The 25,993-nt window shown below is 45.8% G+C and overlaps 1 protein-coding gene across 3 annotated transcripts; it reads left to right on the plus strand.

Moving 5' to 3' along the window:
- The first annotated feature begins 2,764 nt into the window (after positions 1-2,764).
- On the plus strand, positions 2,765-25,502 carry Spindoc (spindlin interactor and repressor of chromatin binding). Of its 3 annotated transcripts, none has more exons than XM_085693581.2 (6): positions 2,765-2,896; positions 17,862-18,191; positions 18,267-18,416; positions 18,535-18,660; positions 18,823-19,023; positions 24,715-25,502. In XM_085693581.2, the coding sequence occupies exons 1-6, from the start codon at positions 2,890-2,892 to the stop codon at positions 24,924-24,926; spliced, it is 1,026 nt and encodes a 341-aa protein (XP_085549707.1). In that variant the 5' UTR covers positions 2,765-2,889; the 3' UTR covers positions 24,927-25,502. The 3 variants fall into 3 exon arrangements, with proteins under 3 accessions (XP_085549707.1, XP_048313881.1, XP_048313880.1); XM_048457924.3 differs by lacking the exon at positions 2,765-2,896 and adding an exon at positions 7,835-8,197 and having other exon boundaries at positions 24,753-25,502; XM_048457923.3 differs by lacking the exon at positions 2,765-2,896 and adding an exon at positions 7,837-8,197.
- The last annotated feature ends 491 nt before the right edge of the window (positions 25,503-25,993 follow it).

Here is a 25,993-nt window from a genome sequence, read left to right on the forward strand (position 1 = left end):
GGCTTATTGGTTAAGAGCTCTGCCTGCTCTTCCAAAGGTCCTGATTTTAATTCCCAGCAACCACATGGTGGCTCACAACCATCTGTAATGAGATTTGGTACCCTCTTCTGCCCTGCAGGAATACATGCAGACAGAGCACTGTATACATAATAAATAAATTAATTTAATTAAAAAAAGAGATATATCTTTAAAAATAAATAAATAAGTCTTTGGAAAATGAAAGTAAATTTTCCAAATGGTAATAGGCCCAGCAAGTTGGCTCTATAGGTAAACAGACGTACTATCAAGCCGGATGCCCTGAATTCCATCTGCAGGACCACACGGTAAAAGGAGAGAGCCAGGCAAGGCATGGTGGTACAGGCCTTTATTCCCAACACTCAGGAGGCAGAGGCAGAGGATCTCTGTGAGTTCAAGGCCAACCTGGTCTACAGAGTGAGTTCTAGAACAGCCAGGGCTACACAGAGAAACCTTATCTCAAAAAAAAGAGAAAAAAAGAAAGAAAGAAAGAAAGAAAGAAAGAAAGAAAGAAAAGAAAAGAAAAGAAAAGAAAGGAAAAAGAAAAAGAAAAACAGAAAAAAAGAGAAAAGTATAGAGTTGTTTTAATGTTGAACTGTAACTCAGGGACAAATACTTCCCTAACATGTTTGGGGCCTGGTGGTTTTAGACCCAGCATCGCCCAAAACAAACAAACAAACAAACAAACAAACAAACACAGTCTAAACTAGTTAGACACAGTTGTGCAAATCCTAGCACTTGGGAGGCTATCACAGGAGGATTGCCTTGTATAAAGCCTGGACTCTATAACAGGACCCCATCTCAAAATAAACAAGTAAATGAGGTCTAATCATAAAAATAATCAGACTGTGAAAAAAAAAAACTTAAAGTGTAAAAATTGCTATAAGCCCACCATTCAATTTATTAATAATATTTATTTCTTGATATTCAGTCATATTCAATTTCTTTTTAATTGTGTGTGTGTGTGTGTGTGTGTGTGTGTGTGTGTGTGCATTTGTAGGGGGGCATTCAGGTCAGAGTCCACCTTTTGGGAATTGGTTATCTCCTTCCACAGGAATGGAACTGAAATTATTGGGCTGATATAAGCACCTTTACCTAGGAAGTCATCTTCTTGACTTCTTGAAAGACTGATGTCTTTCATTCTTTTTTTCTTTTTGACAGAGAGAGAGAGAGAGAGAGAGAGAGAGAGAGAGCCTCTTAGTGTGTAACCTATAACCCTGTGTTCCTGGCTAGCCTGGAACTCACTCTGTAGACTCATAGAAATCCACTTGCCTCTGTCTCCTGACAGCTGGGATTAAAAGTGTGTGCCACTAAGATAGGTCAGGGTTTGGTGTCCACAGATGGCAGAAGAGGATGTGAGATCCCCTGGAATTTGAGTCACAGACGGTTGTGAGCTGCCAAGTGAGTGCTGGGAATCGAACCCAGTCTTCAGAAAGATCAGTAAGTACTCTTAACTGCTCAGCTGTCTCTCCAGACTGTTTTCTTAATTTAAAAAAAATAGTGTATAGGTGTTCTGTCTGCATACCATGAGTGTCTGATGCCTGAGGTGGTTAGAAGAAGGTGTCATACCTCCTGGAACTAGAATTGCAAATAGTTGTGAGCCATTGTATGAGTACTGGGAACTGAACCAGATTCCTTTGGAAAAGCAGCAAGGTCTCTTCGTAGCTGAGCCCTCTCTCCAGCCACTCAGTCCAAATATCTTTGACATGCTTCAGCAGAAGAAAATTTCACCCAAGTAACTAGGGCTACAGACCTGAGCCACAAAGTAAGCCATATGGCTCTGGTTGAAGTCACTACTGTGGTGATGTTTTGTTTGTGCCTTAACAAACAAAACTTGCCTGAAGTTAGAGTGTGGAGGCAACACACTAGTTAGCCATAAAGGCCGGGCAGTGGTGGTGCACACCTTTAATCCCAGCACTCAGGAGACAGAGCCAGACAGATCTCTGTGAGTTCAAGGCCACCCTGGACTATAGGAGACTGAACCAATCTACAAGAGAAACAGTCAAGTGGTGGCAGCTCACATCTTTAATCCCAGCACTAGGGAGTTGGCAATGGGAAGTCATAGGTTGGACAGAGAGAGGACTATAAAGCAGGAGGAAACAGGAGCTCGGGATGCGATCTAAGGATTCCTAGAGACAGGATAACCCGTTCAGTCTGAGGTTTCATAGAGACAGGATCTGGCCCATTTTGTCTGAGCATTGGTAGAGGTGAGAACTCTCTAGTGGCTGGCTGCTTGCTTTTCTGATCTTTCAGCTTTGACCCCCAATCTGACTCTGGATTTTTATTATTAAGACTAATTAGAAATTGCAGTACACACTTACGTTAAGTGTGATGTCCCACCCCTTCCCTTGATGAATCAACTTAAGATCTTCAGCAGGTGACTGAAATATCAACAATAAAAACTATGCTCAAAGAAATGTTTCATTCCAGCTTTGGCCTCAGCTAAGCACACACTGATGTGCTTAGACCTGGAGTCAGTCATTGCTGGAACAAAGGCGATTCGCCACCCTCTTCATCTCTACCCTGTCCCTCCTGCCCCAGCTAGGAGGACTCACATTCCAAGAACAAATTCCTGAAGTGAAAAAGACTAGGCTTTCTGACGAGGCTCCGCCCCAATCACAGTGGCAGAAATCAACAGTGGGAATTCCCATTTCTTTGGGGTATTCTCGCTCAGCACGGAGTACTTAGCGTTACTTTTTTTTAAAGATATAAGTGGGGAAGGCCAGTTCCACGAGGGGCAGCGGTTCCACGAGGGGCAGCGGTTCCACAAGGGTCAGCGGTTTAACGACTGGTAGCAGTTCCATGACGGGCAGTGGTCACACGAAGCCTTTGTGGATGGGAGACCACGGCGGGTGAGAGACAGACAGATACATCATGCAGGGTGAGTACAGAGTTTATTATTGGGTTATGGAAGGGAAGGGGGAGAGGGAGAGGGAAAGGGAGAAGGAGAGGGAGAGGGAGAAAAAAAAACAGGCAAGGGGGAGGGGGGAGAGAAGAGGCAGCAGCCACCTCTTTTAAAGAGGAATGGAGATAGAAAGAGGGAGAGGAGGGGGAGGAGGAGGGAGGGAGGGAGAAAGAGAGAGAAGAAAGAGGAGGGAGAGGGGGAGAGAGGAGAAAGGGGGAGAGAGAAGGGGAAAAGAGAGGGAGAGAGGGAGGGAGGGAGGGAGGGAGGGAGGGAGGGAGGGAGGGAGGGAGGGAGGGAGGGAGGGAGGGAGAGCACTCGCACTCTGAACACCGGAGGGGGCGGGATATCTGCTTCCCCCTGCGGAAAGGGAGGGGTTGGGAGAGGGCAGGGCTTGCTCTTAAAGGGACAGGGTACCCAGGTGACAGACCCGCCAGCATATCATAACACACAGTAGTGGTCACAGCTCGGTACAAGATGGGCTTGAGTTTCCCCTCTGTGATGTTCATGCTATTCAATTTGGTTTCTTCAAGAATGTGCAGCCGGGTGGTGGTGGCGCACGGCTTTAATTCCAGCACTTAGGAGGCAGAGGCAGGCAGATCTCTTTGAGTTCGAGGTCAGTTTGGTCAACAAGAGCTAGTTCCAGGACAGATTCCAAAGTTTCAGAGAAACCCTGTCTCGAAAAATCAAAAAAGAAGAAAAGAAGAAAGAAGAAGGAAGAAGAAGCAGAAGGAGAAGAAGGAGGTGCTGGAATTAGCTAAGTAGTTGGAGGCACATTCCTTTAACCCCAACACTCCAGAGGTGGAGGCAGGTGGATATCTGTGAGTTTAAGGCCAGCCTGGTCTACAGAGCAAGTTCTAGGACAGCCAGGGCTACAGAGAAAACCCGTCTCAAACAAAACAAAACAAATCTCTTAGCTGGGTGGTGGTGGCGCACACCTTTAATCCCAGCACTCAGGAGGCAGAGGCAGCCAGATCTCTATGAGTTTGAAGCCAGCCTGGTCTACAAGAGCTAGTTCCAGGATAGGCTCCAAAAGCTACAGAGAAACCCTGTCTCAAAAAACCAAAACCAAACAAACAAAAAACAAATGTGTTAGAACTAATGGTATATACTCTGCTATTCTCTGGACAGTGATTTAAAGTTGCCAAGAGGATCCGATCCGAGAGATGGGTGATCCAGGAATTTAGAACATACTTGTTGATTTTTCAAAGGATCAGGGTTCAAGTCCCAGCTCCCCACATGGTGACTTACAATCCCCTGGAACTGCCCTCTTATGACACCATTGGCACCAGGCACACACATATGTATATGTAGGCAAAACTCTCATTCATATAAAATGAATAAATCCCCCCAAAATCTTTCAAGTTTCCAAGAGACAATGTAATATTATGAAGAGTCAAACAGAACTAGCGATTCCTGCTTTCGCAACAACCATGCTCTATTAAATCTGGAACATTATAAATTACAAGAGGAACAACTAAGCCAGGTGGTAGTGGCACACGCCTTTAATCCCAGCACCCAGGAAGCAGAGACAGGTGGACCTCTGAGTTCGAGGCCATCCTGGTCTACAAAGTGAGTTCAAGGACAGCCAGGACTACACAGAGAAGCCTGTGTCAAAAACCAAAAAATCAAATCAAAACAAAACAAAACAAAAACCAAACAAGAAGGACTAGTATGTATTTATTCCTAAGAAAAAACTGCTGTTAAACTATGACACATGATTTCTTTTCTCTCCCCCAATTCCCTTGTTTCTTTAAGTAATGTTTAGATTTATGTAGCACCACTAATAAAAACCCAGGGTTTCAAACTGAAGATCAGAAAAGCAAAACAGTCAAACTCTAGAGATGTCTTACCTCTACCAAGACTGGGAGATCTTGTAGTAAGCGACTGCAGACTGACCACAGACTGAGACCTTGAGCTCCTGTCTCCTCCTGTCTCCCCTTCCTCTCTAGTGCTGGGATTAAAGGCATGCACCACCACTGCCTGACCTCTGTGACTAACTAGTGCAGCTGCTGGGATTAAAGGTGTGTGCCACCACTGCCTGGCCTCTATGGCTAACTAGTGTGGCTAGCTTTGCACTCTGATATTCAGGCAAACTTTATTAAAACATACATAAAATATCACTATATTTATTTTATGTATGTTTTGCCTGAGGAGGCCAGGGAAGGCATCAGATACCCTGGACCTGGAGTTATGGATGGTTATGAGCTACCATGTGGGTGCTGGAAACTGAACTCCAGTCATCTGTGAGAGTGACCAATACCTCAACTGCTGAGCCACCTCTCCAGTCCTTTCCAGTATTTTGTTTTGTATTTTTCTTTTTGGAGACAGGTACTCTCTCTCTCTCTCTTTTTTTTTTTTTAAATCCAGTTGCCTCTGCCTTCCAAATTCTGGGATTAAAGGCATGGGATACCATGCCTGATCACTACCAGATAATTTTTTCTTTCTTTTTTTTAATGTTTATTTATTATTATGTATCCAACATTCTACCTCCATGTAGCCTGCAGGCCAGAAGAGAGCACCACATCTCATCATAGATTGCTGTGAGGAACCATGGTGGTTGCTGGGAATTGAACTTGGGACCTCTGGAAGAGCAGTCAGTGCTCTTAACCTCTGAGCTATCTCTCCAGCACCCCCCTTTTTTTTCTTTTTCTTTTTTTGATTTTTGAGACAAGGTTTCTCTGGAGCCTGTCCTGGAACTAGCTCTTGTGGACCAGGCTGGCCTTGAACTCACAGAGATCCGCCTGCCTCTGCCTCCCAAGTGCTGGGATTAAAGGCATGTGCCACCACCTCCTGGTGAGGTATTCTCTATGTAGCCCTGGCTATCATGGAACTCACTATGTAGACTAGGCTGATCAAATCTCAAACTCACAGAGATTCACTTGCTCTACCTCCTGAGTACGGGGATTAAAAGCCTGCACCACTACACCCATCTCATTTTTTTAGAAATTTCTTGAGGTAGAAGCTCATGTAACCCAAGCTGCTATCAAAGTGGTCAGCCTTGAAACCATATACACATCAGCAACAAAGCATACCCAGCTGGTTGTGTTTATGTATATACGTGTTGACGTGTATATTTGTGCATACACATATATCTATATGCATGTAACAATAATAAGAAAAAGAGGCTATCAAATTGAGAGCCATAGGAGGGACTCATGGGAGGATAGCTGGGACGGGCTAGGGGGAGCAAAGAGAGGGGAAAAAGAAATGAAATGAATCTTTCAAGTTTTTGTTGAAATGTAAATTCCTTTATCTCAGGATATGTAAGGCCATTGGGTGTGTGGTTTAAAAATCTTAAAAATCAGTAAACTTAAAAGCAAATAAAAAGTTTAAAACTTGTAACAGGCAGTAATTGTAACAAAAATTAGTCCCAGTACTTGGGAGGCAAAGGCAGGCAGATTTCAGGATTCAAGGCCAACCTGGTCTGCAAAGTGAGTTTCAAGACAGCCAGGGTTACAGAGAAACCCTGTCTCAAAAAAAAAAAAAAAAAAAAAAAGACAAAACCCTATTTATGTATATGAGTGCTCTATCTGCATTGCCAGAAGAGGGAATAGGATCCCATCATAGATGGTTGTGAGCCACCATGTGGTTCTTGGGAATTGAACTTAGGACTTTGGAAAGAATAGCCGATGTTTTTAACCACTGAACCATCTCTTCAGCCTTTGCTTTGTTTTTTGAGACAGAATCTCTATGCAGTCTTAGATTTCACTAAGTTTCCTGTTTTGTTTTGTCTTTTGAGACTTCTGGCTGTTCTGGAGCTCACTCTGTATATCAGGCTGGCCTTCCAACTCCAGAGATCCTCCTTCCTCATCCTCTGGAGTGCTGGGATTAAAGATGTGAGCCACCAACACCCTGCCAGGACACTTTGATCCTAACAATAGGGAAACTGAGGGAAGAGGTACAGTTCCAAGGTAGCTAGGGTTACAGAAAGCTCCAGGATAGGCTGTCAACAAAGCAACTCATTATCTCAACAAAACGAAGGCTGGAGATACAGTGGGGAGTGCTGGGCATGCCCAAGAAACACACACAAAAAATATTGAAAGAAAACATTTCTCTTCTCCTATTTCCTAGTCTTCTAGATCATCCCGGATTACTGTTTCTAGGCTGATTTTAGTTTTAAATTGGAATTTTTAGAGCCAGACATTTTTACAGTTTTTCAGCTGAAATCTAGTGTGTGTGTGTAGAGAGGGGGGTGTTGGTGAGGGCTGGGGAGGAAGTTGATGGGCTGTTCCGTAGAAGAGTAAGCATCCATTGTAACAGCCTCCACTCAGGGCACGAATGCCAGGCAGCAGTGCCATGGCAACCGCATCCCCGTCTTGGAGGTTCCCAAGGGATTTTCTGTGTCCTGGGAAAAGGCCACACTCACTGGACTCACGTTTTTTAAAAAGCGAAAATGATATCCACTGGGATAGGGTTTACACACGCCCACACGCCACTCCAGTACTCTTCATCATCTAGAATCTTTGTTTAGGAGGATCCAAAATGATTCCCCCACCCCACCCCGCGAGCGTATAAACTAGTAAAAAGAAACAAGGCGCAAAGAAAATTAAAAGAGATGCTGTCTGCAGGATATTCTGAGCCGAGGTCCTCCCAACACCCCTGCCGCTCTTTTTTCGTTGGAATGCCTTCCAAGCGGCCAGTCGAGGGAAAGCCAACAAGCGAGATGCCGGAGCCGCCCCGCAGCGCCCTCTCCGCCAGCGGCAGGTGGGGCTGCCCTGCTGGGTCCCCACGGCTGCGGACGCCCCTTCCGGGGACGACTCGGCGACTCCAGGCCTCTCAGGGCCAGAAGCGAGCAGCAAGTCCGCGCGCCGGTCCCGTTTCTGGCCGGCGCGTGCCTGGGGCGGAGCTGGGGGTGGGCCCTCGCGTGATTGGCCATCCGGGCCAGGAGGCGGGGCTGCCGGACGGACGCTGACAATGAGCCTCCATAAAAGGGAGCGGCGGGGTCGGGGGCCCCGGATCGAGCCCTCCCCGCCCGGGGTCGTGACTAGCTGAAGGCTGTGGCTGGCCGGGTGGGCGGCCGGCCGGGCGGCTGAACTAGACGATTCGCGGGCCCTGCGTGGTCCGGGGCGGGAGGCGGCCGCCACTGGCGGCGCGCCGAGGCCTGCGTGCCCGTCCTCCGCTATCGGGTCGCCTTTCTCCGCCTCGCCATGGCACTGAGAGCAGAAGGAGCCGCGGCGCTCGACTGCTTCGAGGTGACGCTCAAGTGTGAGGAAGGAGAGGACGATGAAGAGGCCGTGGTGGTTGCCGTGATCCCGCGGCCCGAGCCGATGCTCCGAGGTAGGGGGGGGAGGTGAACCTCACTTCAGCATGGCGACAAGGGGCTCGGCCACCGGTTCCCATTCCCTGGTCCCCAGGCGCGGTCTGGGCCTTTCCTGGTGGGGTCCACGGCGGGCGCGCGCCCTCGCTCCTCCCCCACCGGGGTTTGGAATCCCAGGCCTCTCTCGGAGCCCCTTCCTCCGCTCCCCTCCCCCGCTCAGGGTCTGGAGGCTTCCATCCACACCAAAAGAGCGCTTCGGGTCTTCCGGTTCCTTGTGCCATCTCGGGCCCAGTTTAAAGGCCGGATTCCCAGGACCGTGGTTTGTGCGCCGCTGCCGGCTCCCCGTTTCGGCCTGACTGCGTCCTAGGCCGAGGGGCGACCAGGCCTCTAGGCCCCAGGCTGGTCGCCGAAGCGATAACTGTGGCGAAGGCTAGCGCGACTGCTAAACTCCCGAGGGGAGCATTTTAAAAGCCCTGCCAGGTAGAGTCCGCCCGACCCCATCCCAGGCCTTCTCTCACAGGAGCCACAGGTGTCAGTTCCAGAACCCCGCCGTTGAATGGAACTGCAAGCAGCACCCAGTTTGACAAAAGCGGGACTTGATTGGGGGGTAGTACTAAGCCATCTACATGGAGATTAGTCACCAAAGGAGGTATTTGAGGGACAATTGGAAATAACTCGCTCACCCCTCCCCTTCTCCATTTCTCTTCCCCTGCTTATTTGGTCCAAAGGAGAAAACAAAGAACTACCTTTGTGCAAGGCTATCAGTCATTGTTGTAGTTTAAATGAAGTCATGAAATTGCAAATATTTTCTTGAGGAATACCTGTTTCCCTTAAGCAAGACTATAGCCAAAAGAGATTGAGAACTAAGTCCTTCGTCCTGCTTCTTAATGATTTCTGCGCCCCTCCCTTTTCAAGAAGGGAGGATTAGAAAATTCGAGAAATAAAGGGCACATTCCTCTCAGTGTTTGCATCACGCAGGTTGCAGGTTATTTTCTGCGTGTGCTGGTCTATGGAGTGCTTGCTCTGCTGTTGTCAAAGGCTCGCTGTTAATCCACTCAACATTTCTACCAGAGTGGCCTCATCACTGTTAGAAGGAAACAGACAACTACAGAGGTTCATTCATTCAACTGTATTTATTTATTGGGCAACTATATGCCAAGCGTTGCTTCAGGTGGGGTGGGGGTTGGGAGAAACGTAACAGTGGTGAGCAGGGTCAATGAAACCCTGCTCTAGAAAATACATCCCAGTGGCAGCCAACAGGAAAATTGAACTATAGTGTGTTAGCTGGCAATGAGTTCTTTTTTACTTGGTTTGTGTGTCACAGCATGCATGAAGAGGTCAGGACAACTTTTGAGAGTCAGTTCTTCCACCATGTGGGACTGAATTGGCTCATAAGGGTCTGGCAGCAAGAACTTTTACCAATCCAGCCATCTCCCTGGCCCAGCCATCAGGGTTTTTTAGGGAACACGAAAGTGGAATAGAAAAGTGGGGGTATAGTAAGAATTTTGTTTCTGTCAAGTGGTTAGGAAAAGTGTCTCTTCAAAACAGAACAAACAGAGCTGGGTAGTGGTGCACACCTTTAATACTAGCACTACAGAGAGAAACCCTGTCTTGAAAAACAAAAATAACAGTTACAAAAAAGAACAGAAGGAAGAAGTCTTAGAAAGTAGATGAGTTTAAAGTTTTGTTGTTTGGGCTCAGCATGGTGCTGTACCCCTTTAATTCTACCACTCTGGAGGCAGAGGCAGGCTGACCGCCAAGTTTCAGGTTATCCTAGTCTACTTAGTGAGTTGCAGGCCAACCAGAGCTATAGTGAGACAGTGTTTTTATAAAGAAAAGAGTTTAATTTGGTTTGTTTTTGTTTTGTCTTAGTGACTTTTGTGATAAAGACAAGACAACTTGTTTGTGGGACTTGTTGGCATATACCCAGCACTTGGGAGGCAGAGGATAGGCTGGAAGATCTCTGAATGAATTCAAGACTAGCCTGATCTATTGAGCGAGTTCCAGTATAGCCAAGGTTACACAGGAAAGCTGGTGGGGGGGTACTTAATTAGGAGCTTAGAATCCATGCAGGTAGGAAAGCATGGTGCTCAAGCAGTAGCTGAGAGCTTATACCTGATCCACAAGCACAGGGCAGAGAGAGTACACAGGAGCTTACCTGGGAGACCCTGAGAGAAAGAGTATAATGTGCTAACTGGGAATGGCATAGAGTATTTGAAACCTCGAAGCCCCACCCCCAGTGACCCAGCACCTCTAACAAGGAATGCCACACCTCCTGATCCTTCCCAAACTGTTCCACTAACTGGATTAAGCATTCTTATACATGAGTCTTTTGGGCCATTGTCATTCAAGCTACCCACAATTTTGTTCTCTGAAAGTGGAAGGATTATCAGTTTACTGAGACAGACAGGGATGAGGTGTAGACTTGTTGGAAGATTAGGATAGGTCTTTGAATATGGTTGCATTCACATTGTCTCTTACAGGCTCTAGCAGAGTGATTAAGCATTTGGATGTCTACACCTAGAATTCTTGTCCCATGGGTATATATGTGTTGCCAGGTCAGATAATCAAGCTTGTAATCTGAGCTACTCAGGAGGCTGATGCAGGAGGATCACAAATACTTGAACATCCTGGACTTGTCTCAAAAAGTAAAAAAAAAAATAGCTGGATATAGAGCTTGTTGGTAGCTCATCTGCTAAATAACAAGTACAAGTATGCAACCCTACAGTCAGTCTCCAATAATGCTGAAATAAATAAAATACGGGAGTTGTCAGCAGGCAACCAGGTGAGAATTATCCGAAGGAGGAGGCCAAACGGGGCCAAAGGGCAGCCAGTCCCTTGTCCTTGATACTTCGTACTGTTGTTGTTCTTGAGGTTTAGACATAAAAGAGAAATCTATCAAGGGCTGGTGCTGTACTGTGCTCTGGAGGAAAAAAGCAGGGGGGAGGTGGCATAGTCACCTGGTAGATTGCAGCTTCTGAAGGAGGTTGAGAAAATAGTTTTCAGAGTGATTGAGTAGGAGCAGGCAAGTTAAGTAAGAGAATCAAAGAGGACAAGCAGTGTCCTAAATGTGAGTGGTAAAAGTCACTAATTAATTAAGTGTCCTAAATGTGAGTGGTAAAATGTGAGTGGAAGGTGATTGACTGAGTAAAAGAATTGCTGTTGGGTCACAAGTTCTGGTTTAGGAGAATGGGGGGAAGAAGGCCAGTTGAAACTAGGGTGTCCTGTCACATAGGAGAAAGGTTCTAGGACCTAGACTATTCTAGATGTTACCTTTTCCTAAAGCCCCAGGTAAATGTCGGAATCCAGTTAATATAGAGATGGTTACAGTACCCAGGGATTACAGGCACTTGGCAGAAAAGTACCAGGCTGATGCTGAACAGAGGGTTTCTACTCTGTGGGAGCTTTTAGTTCTCATATACAGAAAGCCAGTAACACAAGCCAAAGGGGGCGTGACCATCATTGCAAATACTTTGGGAGCACCCTGGAAAAGGAAGGCTTGTTGTGAGAGACAGATTGACCTTTGGGAGAGTCCTCAACCTGTAGAGAAGCAAGCAGGGTAGCTGTTCCTTGCATGCCAGTTTTTTGGTAACAATAAAATAACCAAATTTAGAATCCTCACCCTCAAAAAAGAATATATATTACTGTGGTTAATCCTGGTGCCATCAGGAAAGAGGTGCTGTAGGCAGTAGTAGTTTGTAATTACCCACCTACTGGGGCATGGCCTCATATACTATATACGTGCAAGTGAACCCAGCGTGTTCTCCTCCCTCTTGCTTTTTTGCCGCCAGCTGCCCCTTTGGACATGTTATTCAAGGGTCAAGCGGAGGACTCAAGAAATGACTATCTCATTTCCCCCACAACCTCAACACCTGGCGTGTAACATGAGGGCCAGCTTCTTGGTATCTGTCCCCGCCTGGTACCCTACAGCCGGCAAGTCCCAGAGAAAATCAGAGATCTCTATAAGTTATAAAGCTGATTGGCCCATTAGCTCAGGCTTCTTGTTAACTCTTATAGCTTATATTAACCCATTATTCTGATCTATGTTAGCCAGGTGGCTTGGTACCTTTTTCAGCTGTCAGCTCACATGTTGCCTGTTCAGTGGTCTGGGCAGGAATGGCAGAGGAACCTTCCTGCTTCCCAGAATTCTCCTGGCCTCATTGCATCACCTCTACTTCCTGTCTGGTTTTCCCGCCTATACTTCCTGCCTGGTCAATCAGGGTTTTATTAAAATACATGATTGACAGAATACAGATAATTCTCCCACACCACTGGCGTCTACGTGGGTTTAAACTCCACACCCACCTGGCGGATGGTTTGGTCCTTCCATGGCCCAGACAGGCTTACTGTTGTCTAAGCTTTTTTTTTTTTTTAAATACCCACCACAATGGAGTTTGCAGCACTTAAGCAGTGAGTTCTCTCTGTGTGTGGTCACTACTCCTCTGACTCCATCCTTCTTCATCCCAGTATCCTTAGTTTGGTTGTCCTGCCTGGCTACTGGCCAGTCAGTTCTTCATTAACCAGTGACAATAATACATATTCACAGTGTACAGAATTGTTCCACAGCATGTCCCCTTTTTGTCTTATTAAAAAGGTTTTAACCTTGACATAGTGAAACTAACAAAACAGTAAGAATTACAGTTACAATATTCAGCCCATTTTTGTATTTGTCATATTTAGAGAAAATACTCTATTATTTATCTTATCTTTGTGACTCGTTTTATACCTAATTTACATTTTATTATAACTTATGGAAAACTTTAACTATGACTGTCTAGTTGTCAACTCTGTCAAAGACCCCAGAGGAGTGAAATGTTACCTAACAACAGGATATCAGGCTTGCCCGCACAGTTACCCTAGGTTCTTCTGTAACTTTGGGGTATCCAGCTCTGGCCAGATGTGTCTCACTGTCATGAAAAGCTTTAAGTTATTGAACATTAAATGCCATATTCTGTAGGTCTTTGATGTGTTTGAAGGCCATCTACCTAAATATATCTGTGCATGACCCTTGAAAACATACCTAACATGAGTATAAGTTTGACTATTACAGATAACTATCAGTCTGTATTTTTGAATTATATGTTACATTTTTAAATGAGTTGCAAAAGCACAATACCCCAAACAAGAGTAGAAACATACATATAAGTATAGGAAAAATAATTTTCTGTCAATAAACCAAAATCCAAAAATATTTTGAGATAAATAGGGTATGTTTTCTTATTTAGATTCAATAACCTGCCCTTTTTCCATTCTTCCTATATCACATTCCTCTTTTTTTCCCTTAGGAAGATATCTTTTAATTTAATTTTTTTGTTTAACCTTTTTTTTATACTATAACAAATAACATTTGTAACCAACCTCCTTAAATAATAACACATTCATAACCAGTGTTTTGGGTTTGTGAGCATCATTGTCTAGACTTCTGTGGGCATTGTTGTCTTTGGAGGAACCTTGACAAAGTCAATATAATTGTTTGATCAAAGCTGGAGTAATTTGAGAGATTGGACTATCTCAGCCAGCGGCTTTGAAGCTGTCTTGGATGTAGGATATTGAGACTGTAAAAAACATTTTGAGGAACTGTATCACCTGAGCCATCTATTTTTATTGGTGTCTGGTCTTAATGTTCTGAAAATACATAACCTTTTAAAGGTAACATACCATTTTTGTATTAATACGAGCATAGACTATGTGTTGTACACAAGTTAGTCTAAGATGATCTTTTGTTTTATATTTGACAGATAAAATGTATGTTACATGTTTTGTAATTTTTGTAGGTTTATGTCTGTTGTCAGAATTTTCAGGGAGAGGCTGAAGAGATGGCTCAGTGGTTAAGAACACTGGCTACTCTTCCAAAGGACCTGGGTTCAATTCCCAGCATCCACTTCACATCTCACAACTGTAATACCTGTTCCAAGGGATCTGATTCTCACAGGCAGACATTCCTGCAGGAAAAACACCAATGTTTATAAAATAAAAATAAATATAATTGATAAAAGAAAAAAAGAATTTGTGGGGAATTTTCTTTAATCAAACCTGATTTTCTTTAACCTGGAGTGGATCCATAGCTTCTCCTTTTCCATGAAATAAAAGCATAACTTCTCCCTCAAAGCAACGTACCTTTTGACTTAATTTTGTTTTTGTTTTAAAGATGTATTTATTTTTATGTATACAGTTATGCTTACATTTATGCTTGCATGCCAGAACCAGAGGGCACCAGATCTCATTACAAATGGTTATGAGCTACCATGTAGATGCTGGGAATTGAACTCAGGACCTCTGAAAGAGCAGCCAGTGATTGCTCTTAACCTATGAGCCATCTCTCTAGCCCTTGACTTAAATTTTGAAGTCAAGATATTTTTAAAATATGTAAGTTGGTTTAAACTAGTAGTTTTTATAATCCAGTGTCCCTGGGCAGCCAAAGAATTTAAAGACAACACAGTAACATACAGGATCCAGAGTCTGTGTATTCCCCATCTTTACATGGCTTTTTTTTAATTTTATATTACTTTACTCACTTTCTAAGAAGTTTATTTTAGGCCAGGTGGTAGTGGCACACACTTTTATCCCAGAACTCAGGAGGAAGAGACAGGCAGATCTCTGAGTTCAAGGCTAGCCTGGTCTACAGAGTGACGGGTGCCAAAGCTACAGAGAAACCTATCTCAAAAAAGAAAAACAAAAAACTTTATTTTAAAACTAAAAGTAAAACTAGGTATTACTTTTTTATGACTGTCTACACTTTCTCTTTTTCCTCCCAAGCCTATATATATTTTTAAACATACTGTAACCTGTTTAGAGGTTTTCTTCATCTGAATTTCTCTTTTTGCATATCTATAATCTTTCTGACTGCATGAGCCTTTAAACTGCTAAGTGGCATGGCTAGGACCTCTGCCTCTGTTTTGGTGACTGGTTCCATCTGGTCTGCTTGGTTCTCTGAGTGTGCATGAGAGCCATATTTATTGCCCCAACTCTGGGAGTTTTTGGATTCATGCTGTCACCAAGTAGTGCACCATCTGCAGTTCATAATCCCCACCTAAGTGTTTGGTAGCAGCCTCTCCACCCCCCCTTTTTTCCCGTTTGGGACAGGGTTTCTCTGTGTATCTTTGGAGCCTGTCCTAGACCTCACTATGTAGACCAGACTGACCTTGAACTCACAGAGATCTTCTGCCTGCCTCTGCCTCCCAAGTGCTGGGGAACTGTGCTGTGTTTGCTGCTAGCACTGATCCAGGAAACAGTCTCTTAAAGGAGCCTTGCCTCTGCTTACTGCTAGCAAATAGAGTTTGCCAGGAAAAGGCAGTTACCAAGAAGCTGTTCTTGACTCCACTTTTGTGTTTGGAAATTCTAGCCCCACATTGGAATGCCAGCTCCAGCAGCTCCCAAATAAACACTGAGGCTTAATGTTAATTATAAATGCTTGACCAATAGCTCATGCTTGTCACTAGCTAACTCTTAAATTTTCAGTTAACCCATATTTCTTATCTATGCTTTGCCACGTGGCTTGGTATCTTTTCTCAGAATGGCATGTCCATCTTGTTGCTTCTCTCTGTGTCTGCTTATGACTCCTGACTCCACCCTTTTCATCCCAGTATCCTTAGTTTGGTTGTCCTGCCTATACTTCCTGCCTGGCTACTGGCCAGTCAGTTTTTTATTAACCAGTGAGAATAATACATCTTCACAGTGTACAGAAGGATTATTCCACAGCATTCTAGGACAGCCAAGTCTACTCAGGGAAACCCTGTCTTGGTGCAGGAGTTGAGAGAAATGCCACTGATCAAGGGTTTGGGGGAAGTAAAAACTTACGTTTTTCTGTTTATTTGAGACAGGGATGCTCTGTGTAGCTTTGGAGCCTGCCCTGGAACTCACTGTGTAGACCAGGCTGACCTCAGACTCACAGAGATTTGCCTTGCCTCTGCCTCTCGAGTGCTGGGATTAAAGGTGTGTGCCACCACTGCCTGACTTTTTGCTTTTTTTTTTTTTTTTTCCTTTTCTGAGACACGGTTTCTCTGTATACTCCTGGCTGTCCTGTAACTTACTCCGTAGATCAGACTGGCCTTGAATTCAGATTCACCTGCCTCTGCCTCCTGAGTCTTGGGGTTAGATGTGTGCCACCACACCAGTGGCAGGAAGTAGACTCTTATCTGGACAGTTTGTATGATTTATTTCAATTTTAAGAATCTGCAAATGAAACCTAAGTTTTACTGGTACAATGGATGTTGGTTACCTGGTGCTGAAGGAATCAGCAGTAATTACTAAAGACCAACATGGCATCACTGAGATTAAATTTTGTGAGAAGTATTTCCTCAGGGTCAGCACTCAAAATCTGGTGGTCCAGTGGGGGCAGAAGCTGCATCTCAATCTGAAAACTGAACATGACAGTGTGTAAAACTCATCCCGTATGAGACTGATTTTGAAAGCATGAAGGGGTGAGTGGAACTGTTCAGTTTTTAGAGTCACCTTTAAAGAGAGAATGGCAGATGATTACTTCCTTCAGATTGGCTTGTGGGCAATGTCTGTTGGAAATTGTCTTGATTGATATGGGAGGGAGGGTCCAGCCCACTGTGGGTGGCACCATCCCTAGGCTGGTAGGCCTAGGCTATATAAGAAAACAAGCTGAACAAGCTACAGGGGGCCTGGCTTGCTTGTTTGCTTGCTAGCTTTTTTGATTTTTCAAGACAGTGTTTCTCTGTAGCCCTGGCCATTCTGCCTGCCTCTGCCTCCCAAGTGCTGTGATTAAGGGCATGCACCACCACTGCCTGGCTGAGGGAGCAAGTTTTCAAGCAATATTACTCTTTAAACTCTTACTTTAATCCTTCCTACTTTGGCTATTTTCATGATATACTGTAACCTGTAATCCCTCTCTTCCTCAAGTTGCTTTGATTTTGGTGCTTATCATAACATAAAACAAAAAGCAAACTAGAGGAACTAAAACACCGAATCTGGTTGTAAAACCCTATAAATCTACCTATTCAGGAGGCCAAAACAGGAGAACTGCATGTTCAAGGCCAGCCTGGGTAACTAAGCATGGCCCTGAGTTGTATTGCTGGAATCCATATAAAGGTGGAAGGACAGAACTTCATCCCACAGGGTTGTCCTTGGGCCTCCACGTGTACTCCTTGGCACATGTGTCCCCCTATTATACATACTTAAATTAATACTTCAAAGGGAGAAGGCTAGAACTATATCTTAGTGCTTGCCTAGCATGCATGGAGCAGCCCTAGGTTTGATCCCTAACACTTTAAATAACAGGCATGGTGGTGCATGCTGCACTAAGGAGGTGGAAGCAAAAAGATCAGGGGTTAAAAATTATCTTCAGCTATGTAGGAAACTTGAGGTCAGCTTGGACTATTTGAGACTGAAGTGTGCATTGTGACCTACACATCAGATATGGGTACAGTTGGCTAGTGGGTGAGGAAACCTAAAAATCTCACTGGAATGATATCTGCCAGGTGATCAGGGAGGTCACGGCAGACATAGGGTGCCGGGTAGCCCCAGAAACATGTGGAAGGGTACTCATGACTAGATGTGAGGTAATATAAAGGTGAAGGTGCAATACCAGGCACCCTGGCTGTGTGTTTCATGCTGCTCTGGTAGGATCTGGTGGGGAGGTGGAGCACTGCACAGGAACCCCTCACCCACCCCACACTGATGTGCTCCTGGCGTCTTCACAGCACTTTCCCCTTTCTGCAGTAACCCAACAGGAAAAGACGCCGCCACCTAGGCCTAACCTGCTGGAAGCAGGTGTCGAAGGCTGTGAGGAGCCCAAGCAGCAAGTGCCATGGGAACAGGAGTTCCTAGTGGGGAACAGCCCAGGAGGCAGTGGACGGGCACTGTGCATGGTGTGTGGGGCTGAGATCCGGTCCCCATCAGCAGACACTGCTCGCACACACATCCTGGAGCAGCATCCGCATACCCTGGACCTGAGCCCCTCTGAGAAGAGCAACATCTTGGAAGCCTGGAGCGAAGGGGTGGCCCTTCTTCAAGACATCCAAGTTGACCAGCCATCCCTGCCCAGCCTAGGTAGTGAGGGTGAGGGCTGAGGGAAAAGTGGGGCCTGTAGGGGCCCTGGAGCTCAGTGGGCTTTTGCCCCCTCAGAGGCAGGCCAGGATGGCCATCCAGACCCCAACTCCAACTCGGACCCTGCCAGGATGCCAGCAGAGATTGTGGTCCTCTTGGACTCCGAGGACAACCCATCCCTCCCTAAGAGACTCCGGCCCAGAGGACTCCGCCCTCTTGAACTGCCTGGTCAGTCAACAGAGGAGATCCTGTTCTATGGGCTGGGGTGGGCATGTGTTCTCAGGAGCCTGAGGTTACAGAGTTCAGGTATAGTAGCCTTAAAGTGCTAAGGTTTTTCCTTTTGCAGTTGCCCCTGTCACAGAGCCAGGAAATAAAAAGGCCCGTGGTCAGAGATGGAAGGAGTCCTCTGAGGAGGAGCCTCCTAGGAAGAAGAGAAGCAGGCATATGACCAAAAACTTGGACCCTGACCCAGGTGAGGGGATCTAGGGGTGTTGGGCCTGACTGTAGCACTGTAGCATGGAGTCCATGAAGAAGTCCATGACAGGCAAAGGGCATCTGCATGCAGTTCGGCTGAAGCTTAAGGCCTTTTGGTTCTTGCCTCCTCTACTCACAGTTCTTCTTGGCCTTCTTCCAGACCCCCCATCTCCTGAGTCACCCACAGAGACGTTCGCAGCACCAGCCGAAGTCCGACACTTCACTGATGGCAGCTTCCCTCCTGGCTTTGTCCTCCAGCTCTTCTCCCACACGCAGCTCAGGACCACAGACAGTAAGGACCCTTCTAAAGTCAGCAAAGGAGCAGCAGAGGGCCTGCCTCAGCCAGAAAGTCCCTCTTCAGGTGAGCCTTCCTGGGAGGGGCTATCAAGGAAGCTGAGTCCCTAGATCCCAGTCAGAGCCCAGGGTGGAGGTGCTCAATGTTTAGGCTCCCAAGAGAAGGCCAAGGATGGGGGGATTTGAATGCTGAGGATGCTGGCCCCTGTGCTGAGCATCTCTCGAGGTGGTCATTAAGTTGTACTAGGCCTCCGAAAGCTTGGTGCCCAACTTCGTCCGTGAGGCTAGTTCCAGCTGGAGCGCCGGAAGAACTCAACTCACAGTGGTGATATAGGGTCCAAGTGAGGTACTCAGCCATTTAAACAGGTGTGGGGCACCATAGACAGGTGATGAACATCAGATAGATATTCCACAGTCCAGAAAGCTTAGTGAACTTTTGTTGACAGCTTGTGTTTATAACCTGTCCCACTGACTGAGGAGCTTTTGTATGTAATTCATTTGTTTCCGTATAAACCAAGCATAATCCAACACTTGGAAATCTGAGACAGGAGTGAATAAAAAAAATAAAAAAGTGGCGAACGCCTTTAATCCCAGCACTCGGGAGGCAGAGGCAGGCAGATCTCTCTGAATTTCTGGCCAGCCCGGTCTACAAGAGTTAGTTCCAGGACAGGCTCCAAAAAGCTACAAAGAAACTCTGTCTCGAAAAACCAAAAAGAAAAAGAAGGACGTGTCAGCTCCTAGGTATGGTAGAGGAGAAAGTTTATTGTAGATAATAGGGAGAGCAGAACCAGAGGCATTTGGGAAAGTCCAGAGTGAATTAGCCCCTCAACCACATGATGAGAGGTGGGGAGGCGAGAGGAGAGCCAGGTGCAGCAGCCAAAGAGTAGAAGGTAATAAGGGAGGAGTAGCCGAAATGGTTTCCCTGTATAGGGAATGGAGGCAGCTGGGGGAATAATGGGATATGCCAACCATACCCTGTAACAGGTAGGGACTGGAGGATACTGGGAGAGCCTGGTGGCCAGGTCCACTTTGATAAATAGGCACCTCAGCCATTTGCTTGAGACTTAACAAGGAGGATTGCTGCAGGTTGGCAGTCAACCTAGGTTATAGAGTAAAAACATATTATAAAAGCTAAAACCCAAAAAAGTACAATGCCTGGCTTTTGTTTTGTTTTTGTTGTTTTGTTTTTGTTTTTTGGGTTTTTTTTTTTTAACAGTCTATAGCCCAGGCTGGCCTCAAAACTGTTTAGCCAAGGTTGGCATTTAACTCTATCCTGCTGCCTCTGCTTCCCAAGTACTGACCCAGGAAGCTGGTCACCACTGATAATCACCCCTCCTAACTTGCCTTCCCTTCCTTCCTTCGTTTGTTTGCTTAAGCTTTTTTTTAATTGTTTATTTTACTCATGGGAGGGCACATGCCATGGTGCAGAGAGGTCAGAGAACAACCTGCAGGAATCTGTTTTCTCCTTCCACTGTGTGGGGGCCTGAGATTGAACTCACATCAGCAGACTTAGTACCAGTACCCAGTGTACTTTCTGTTGCTTTAGGATTCTGGTCTCCATCCATCAGGCTTTGCTTTACTGACCTTTTATTTCTACCATTTGATCTTTTACTTCCTTGTCACTTGGAAGAGTCAGTGCTTAACTCAGATTAAGACTTAAGGCGTCTCCAGCTCCTGGACCCTTAACTAAGTTCTGAGCTTTTCCTCATGTCTTGCTCATGAAAGTAGAGCATGGGAAGTAAACCTTATGACTTTGTTTTATTGAGGGGAAAACTGAATCAAGCATTGTAATGGTGCACACCTATAGTCCCAGACACTGCTTTTGAACTCAGGTGCCTGATGTCAGCCTGTGGAAAGTAATTAGACCACATGTCAAAAGAAAAGCCAGGGAGGGACTGGAGAGACAGCTCAGAGGATAAAAACACTTGTAGAAACCAGATGACCTGAGTTTGATACTCAGATCCCACTATAGGAGAGCACCAACTCTAAAAGTTGTCCTCAGCCCAACTCTGACACTTGCAGCCTCACATCATCTATAGCTCTCCTCCCAATAATAATAGTTATTATGATGAAAAACCAGAAAATAAGGAAATTTGAGTTGCTAGTGTGGAACACTTGTTTAGCTTGTGTCAAAAACCCCAATATGTAGTGTTGTTTGGGCTGCATGTAAGTCTGTACATCACCTGCGTGCCTGGACTTGCAGAGGCCAGAAGAAGGTTTTAAAACCCTGCAGGTTATAGATGGTTGTGAGTCACCATGTATATGCTGGGAATTGAACCTGAGTCCTTTGCAAGAATAGCCAGTGCTTTTATCTACTAAATGTCTCCAGCACTAGTTTGTTTTTTTCAGAGTCATTAAGCAGCCTAGGCTAGCCTTGATCTCTCAGTTTTCCTGCCTCAGCCCCTTCAGGCTAAGATTATAAGCATAAACTGCTGCATCCTACAAAGATTTTTATCCCCGACAATACAAAAGTAAAGGGTTAGGGGACAGAGCTAGACCCTGGGCATGTAAAGTTTCTTGGCTAGGGTCTCTCACCCAGCAGGCTAGAGTTTGTTGTCCGTCCACCAGGCCCATCAGACATCTAGCTGCAAGCTTGGTACTCGGACCTGTTGTGTGACAACTTTTCTTGGTGTTGCAAGCCACGTACATGTTTGTTCCCGTTAGGGAACTGACTACATACCAAAATATGGAGACCACTTATGTTCAATTTGGTTAACCAGTGAGTTTTATTGGGGTTATTTATAGGCATATGAATGAGGGGTGACTTACAGGAGCAGAAATGACTCAAAGATCATTGTATCATCAGAGCCCACCCCAGCATGGCAAACATGTTACTTTCAAAACTGAACCTGGAGCACACTGCTTCCAGGCAGTTCAACAGGTTAAAGATGTCCTTTCCAGGTGCCTCTTTGGGGCCAAACCTCTTCCAGATAGCATTGGTTTCTGCTTCTCCAGGCAAGTGGTCTGGCCTCAGGCAGCTTTTCTCCTCTTTAAAGCTCTACCTGTCTGGCAGCCTGATTTTACAGCTCAGCTTTTATTGTTTACTCTTGCAGGGAGGGGCTTAGTGAATCTGATCAGTTTCCCGGACTTCCTGAAGGTTTTGTGAGTTGTTTACCTTCCTGCTTGAGCTGCTTCCCTGCAGGATAGAATGTTTCTATCTTTGAGGATATTGTTATGCAAGCCCTCCCACCCAAGTCTACCTCCTCTCCTCTCAGGGGAAGCCCCTAGCAGGGATTACCTCTTCTCCCATTGCGGGAGCACTCCACATCTTCTGTCATCCCACACAAAGCTGCTATTTCTCTTTTCCTGACCCCCTTCTTCCTTCTGACTATGTCCATTTATTCCCAAGATGGAATCTTTGCTTGCAAACCTGCCTTTTGCCTTTGTCTCTGGAGTCTGCTGGGCTCATATTTTATCCATAACAAACTGAAGCTTTTTCTTTACCAACGCCTGTTGACTGCCATAAGGTTAAAGCACACAGTTTGACCTCCATTTTCATCCTTTGAGTTAATCTGAAACAGACTATGTAGCCTTGTAGACCTTCATCCTCTTCTTCCCAAGTGCCAGGTTTACAGATACACGTCATCATACCTGACATTTCTCATGTCCTACAGTTGGTAACACATCATATTATTGTCTGTCGTCCCCATTCTAGAATGTAAGCTTGTTAGCCCCGTGATGGTCCCAGTGGTCGTAACACTTTAGGTGCAGCATTGTTTATATGTATCTAGGAAATGACATCTGTGTGGTTCCAGCCTGGCCCTCTCTCTCCCTTTGGTTCCAAACTCCCTACTGGTAGCCAGGCATTACCTCTACTTGGTCAATTAAAGTTGTTGGCAGAGGATATATAGTGAGATCCTGTCTCAAAAAAACAAAACAAACCCTAGCACTCAAGAGGCAGAGGTGGCAGACTGCAGTGACTTTGTGGAGTTTGTGACCAGCCTGATCTACGTAGCAAGTTCCAGGGCAGCCAAGGCTACATAGCAAGACCTTATCTCAACCAAAACAAAACCCCAACAGATTTTTTTTTTTTTTGATGCAGGGTTTCTTACCTCAGAAAAGTTTGTTTCAGACACCATTTCTCTTGTGGTTGGGCACACCTTTAACCCCATTATTTGAAAGGCAGAGGCAGTTGGATATCTGAGTTTGAGGGCAGCCTGGTCTGCAGAGTGAGTTCTAGGACAGCCAGAGCTACACAGAGAAACCTGGGGGTGGGTTGCCAGGAGATGCTTCCCTTTCTCTAGTAAACTGCTACCTTTGGTTTGCTGTAGCCAAACCATCAGTTACCCTCTTCTGTCTCTCAACCCTACATCAGTCCGTCTGCAAACCTCAGTTTACTCTTCTGTCAACTACCACTACTCTGACCTAATGTTGCCTTAACTTTTCCTGCAGAGATATGAAGAAATTTCTGCTTACTGCAGATAAGATGCTCAACTCATCTTAGTGTTCTGCCACTGAACTAATGCCAGCTCTGTTTACTTTTTATTGTGAGACAGAGTCTCATTCAGTTGCCCAGGCAGGCCTTGAACTTTGGGTTATGATCTTCCTGCTCTACCTTCTTATGGGCTGGGGTTATGAGCATGTGTGTGGTCCACACTGGTTTGATGAATCTCTCTATATGTGAATTGAACCCAGGGCCTAGAGTTTTCATGCTCCACCACTGAGCTTGCTATAGTCTCAGCTCTTTTTTGTTTTTTAAATAGAGTTTATACATAGACCTGACTGTCATGGAACTTACTGTAGTGTAGACTGGCTGGCCTCAAATTCACAGAGATCCACCTGCCTCTACTTCCTGAGTGCTAGGATTAAAGTTATGGGCCACCAGGCCTAGCTTGTATGCTCTTGCATAATTTTAAACTCAAGCAAAAATCAGCAAAATCATACCTGCTTTAATTATACAGAAAAGAATTCCTGGGAGGAAGAAAATTTACTGGATATATTTAAGTACATAATTAGCACAGTTTGATTACCATTTCCTTTTTGGGGGGTTTTGGTTTGTTTTTTCTTAGTAGCCCTGGCTGTCCTGCAACTCACACTGTAGATCAGGCTGGCCTTGAACTAAGTTCCACCTGCTTCTGCTTCCCAAATGCTGGTATTACAGGCAAGGCATGTGCTCAGCTTTTGTGGAGCAGGGCAGTCTCATACAGTAGGATTTGAAAATGACCTTGACCTCTTGGTTGACCTGCCTCTGTCTCTCTAGAGTGAGATTGCTTTGCCATATAATATCATGTGTGTGGGCCCAAGTCAAGGACATTTTTTTGTTTTCTGCCTTGTCCTATCTGGAGGCCTGGCATTGCTATTCCCAGTACCCTCGTGCCAAGACACCTGACTCTGTGACAGCTGTCAACTCCAGGGATGTGGAGCCTGGATGAACGCTGCAGAGCAAAGCTGGAGCATTAACCCAGGGTGTCTGTGATGTCCTTTGTATGTTATTCCCATACTCCATGGAGTCAATGGGTGTGTTCCTCACCATATCACTTTTGTGTGCAGTCTTGAAGTTAGAAATTGGCATCATGGCATTGTGAACCCACATGCCAAGTACACAAGGAGAAAGCTATATTCTATGCTTGCCCTATGCCTAAGGGCTGTGAGACTAGTCATTGCTGGTCAATCAAGAGTCAGCTTTATGCTTTTTCTTGGACTTCCCCAGGACAAGACTGTGGGCTATGGAAATGAGAAACCCTGGTAGTCTGTGGTTTGCAGTTTTGGGGACCATTGGAAGGCCCTGACTGTACTCTCTGCTCCCATCCCTTCCCAGCTCCCCCTCCGGGGCTTCGTGGGACACTGGATCTCCAGGTTATTCGTGTTCGGATGGAGGAGCCGCCAGCCGTCCGCCTCTTACAGGACTGGTCCAAGCATCCCCAGGGTACCAAGGGGGTGGGAACAGGTGACAACTCAGACTGGCCCACTGTTCTGCCAGAGTCCAGTGCCACTGTTAAGGGACAACCAGAGGCAGGAAATGGGGTATGAGTTTTTACTTTCCTGGGGAGGGAGAGGTGGGAGGAAGGAAAGGTGGGAGAGAGGAGGCAGTATCCCCCTTTGGCTTAAATCTCAGATCTGCCCAGCCAGCCACCTGATTGAGTTTTAAAACCAGGTGCCAGGAAAATGTGGAAGGAGAAGTGACATCACTGTCACATTGGGGCACTAGAAAATGCCTGCCCCTGGACAATCCTGAATTAGACAGAGGTGGCTTAGGCTATTGGGTGATATGGCATTGGGCCTGTGGAGAACACCTTCCCCAATCCTTTGCTGACTCACCCTCTGACCCCACACCTCTTTCCTGTCAGCTCCCACCATTCTCCCCTGGCACAGTGCCTTATGCAGAGGTGGTCATGATGGGGTTTGAACTGAGTCCCACTACCTCGGGGGACACCTCTCCTCCCCCACTTCTGGCTCCTTCAGGAGGAGGCCTCCATTACCTCTTAACCGCCTCATCCCTGCCGAGGGCTCCCTTTACCACCCCTTCTCCTATTGTCCTGTTGCATCTTTTATCCAATTGTATATATTGCCTTTGTTGACAATAAATTATTTTTTTTTTAATTAAAAGTTCTGTCTGGGCCATCATTGGGAAAAGGGAGCAGCTTGAGGAGCAGGAAAATTGAAGGGTAGCCTTAAGTTGGAGCCAGAGACCCCTGTCCCGGGCAAGGGAGCCTTGAGCCCAGAACAGAGCTTGCTTAGGCCTCTGGAACTGTTCTAATTTGGTGTCAGTCAACTGAGAAACACCTTACTTCTCTCCATTAGCACATTTTCTATATTTGACCTTCTAACCCACCTGGTAGACCTCTGTCCAAGCAAGGCTACCATGGAACTGGGACACTCACACCCAGGGAGATAAGAGTTATTGGGGCCTGAGCTGCACGTGGTGGCATGCACCTTTAATCCCAACACTTGGGAGGCAGAAGCAGACATATCTCTATGAGTTCAAAGCTAGACTTGTCTACAGAGTGAGTTCCAGGGCAGCCAAAGCTGTTACACAGAGAAACACTGTCATAAAATAAAATAAAATAAAATAAATGTTATTAGGGCCTGATCCTGGC

This window comes from Myodes glareolus, chromosome 7, assembly GCF_982192425.1.
Source record: "Myodes glareolus chromosome 7, mMyoGla1.1, whole genome shotgun sequence".
Classification (NCBI taxonomy): Eukaryota; Metazoa; Chordata; class Mammalia; order Rodentia; family Cricetidae; genus Myodes; species Myodes glareolus.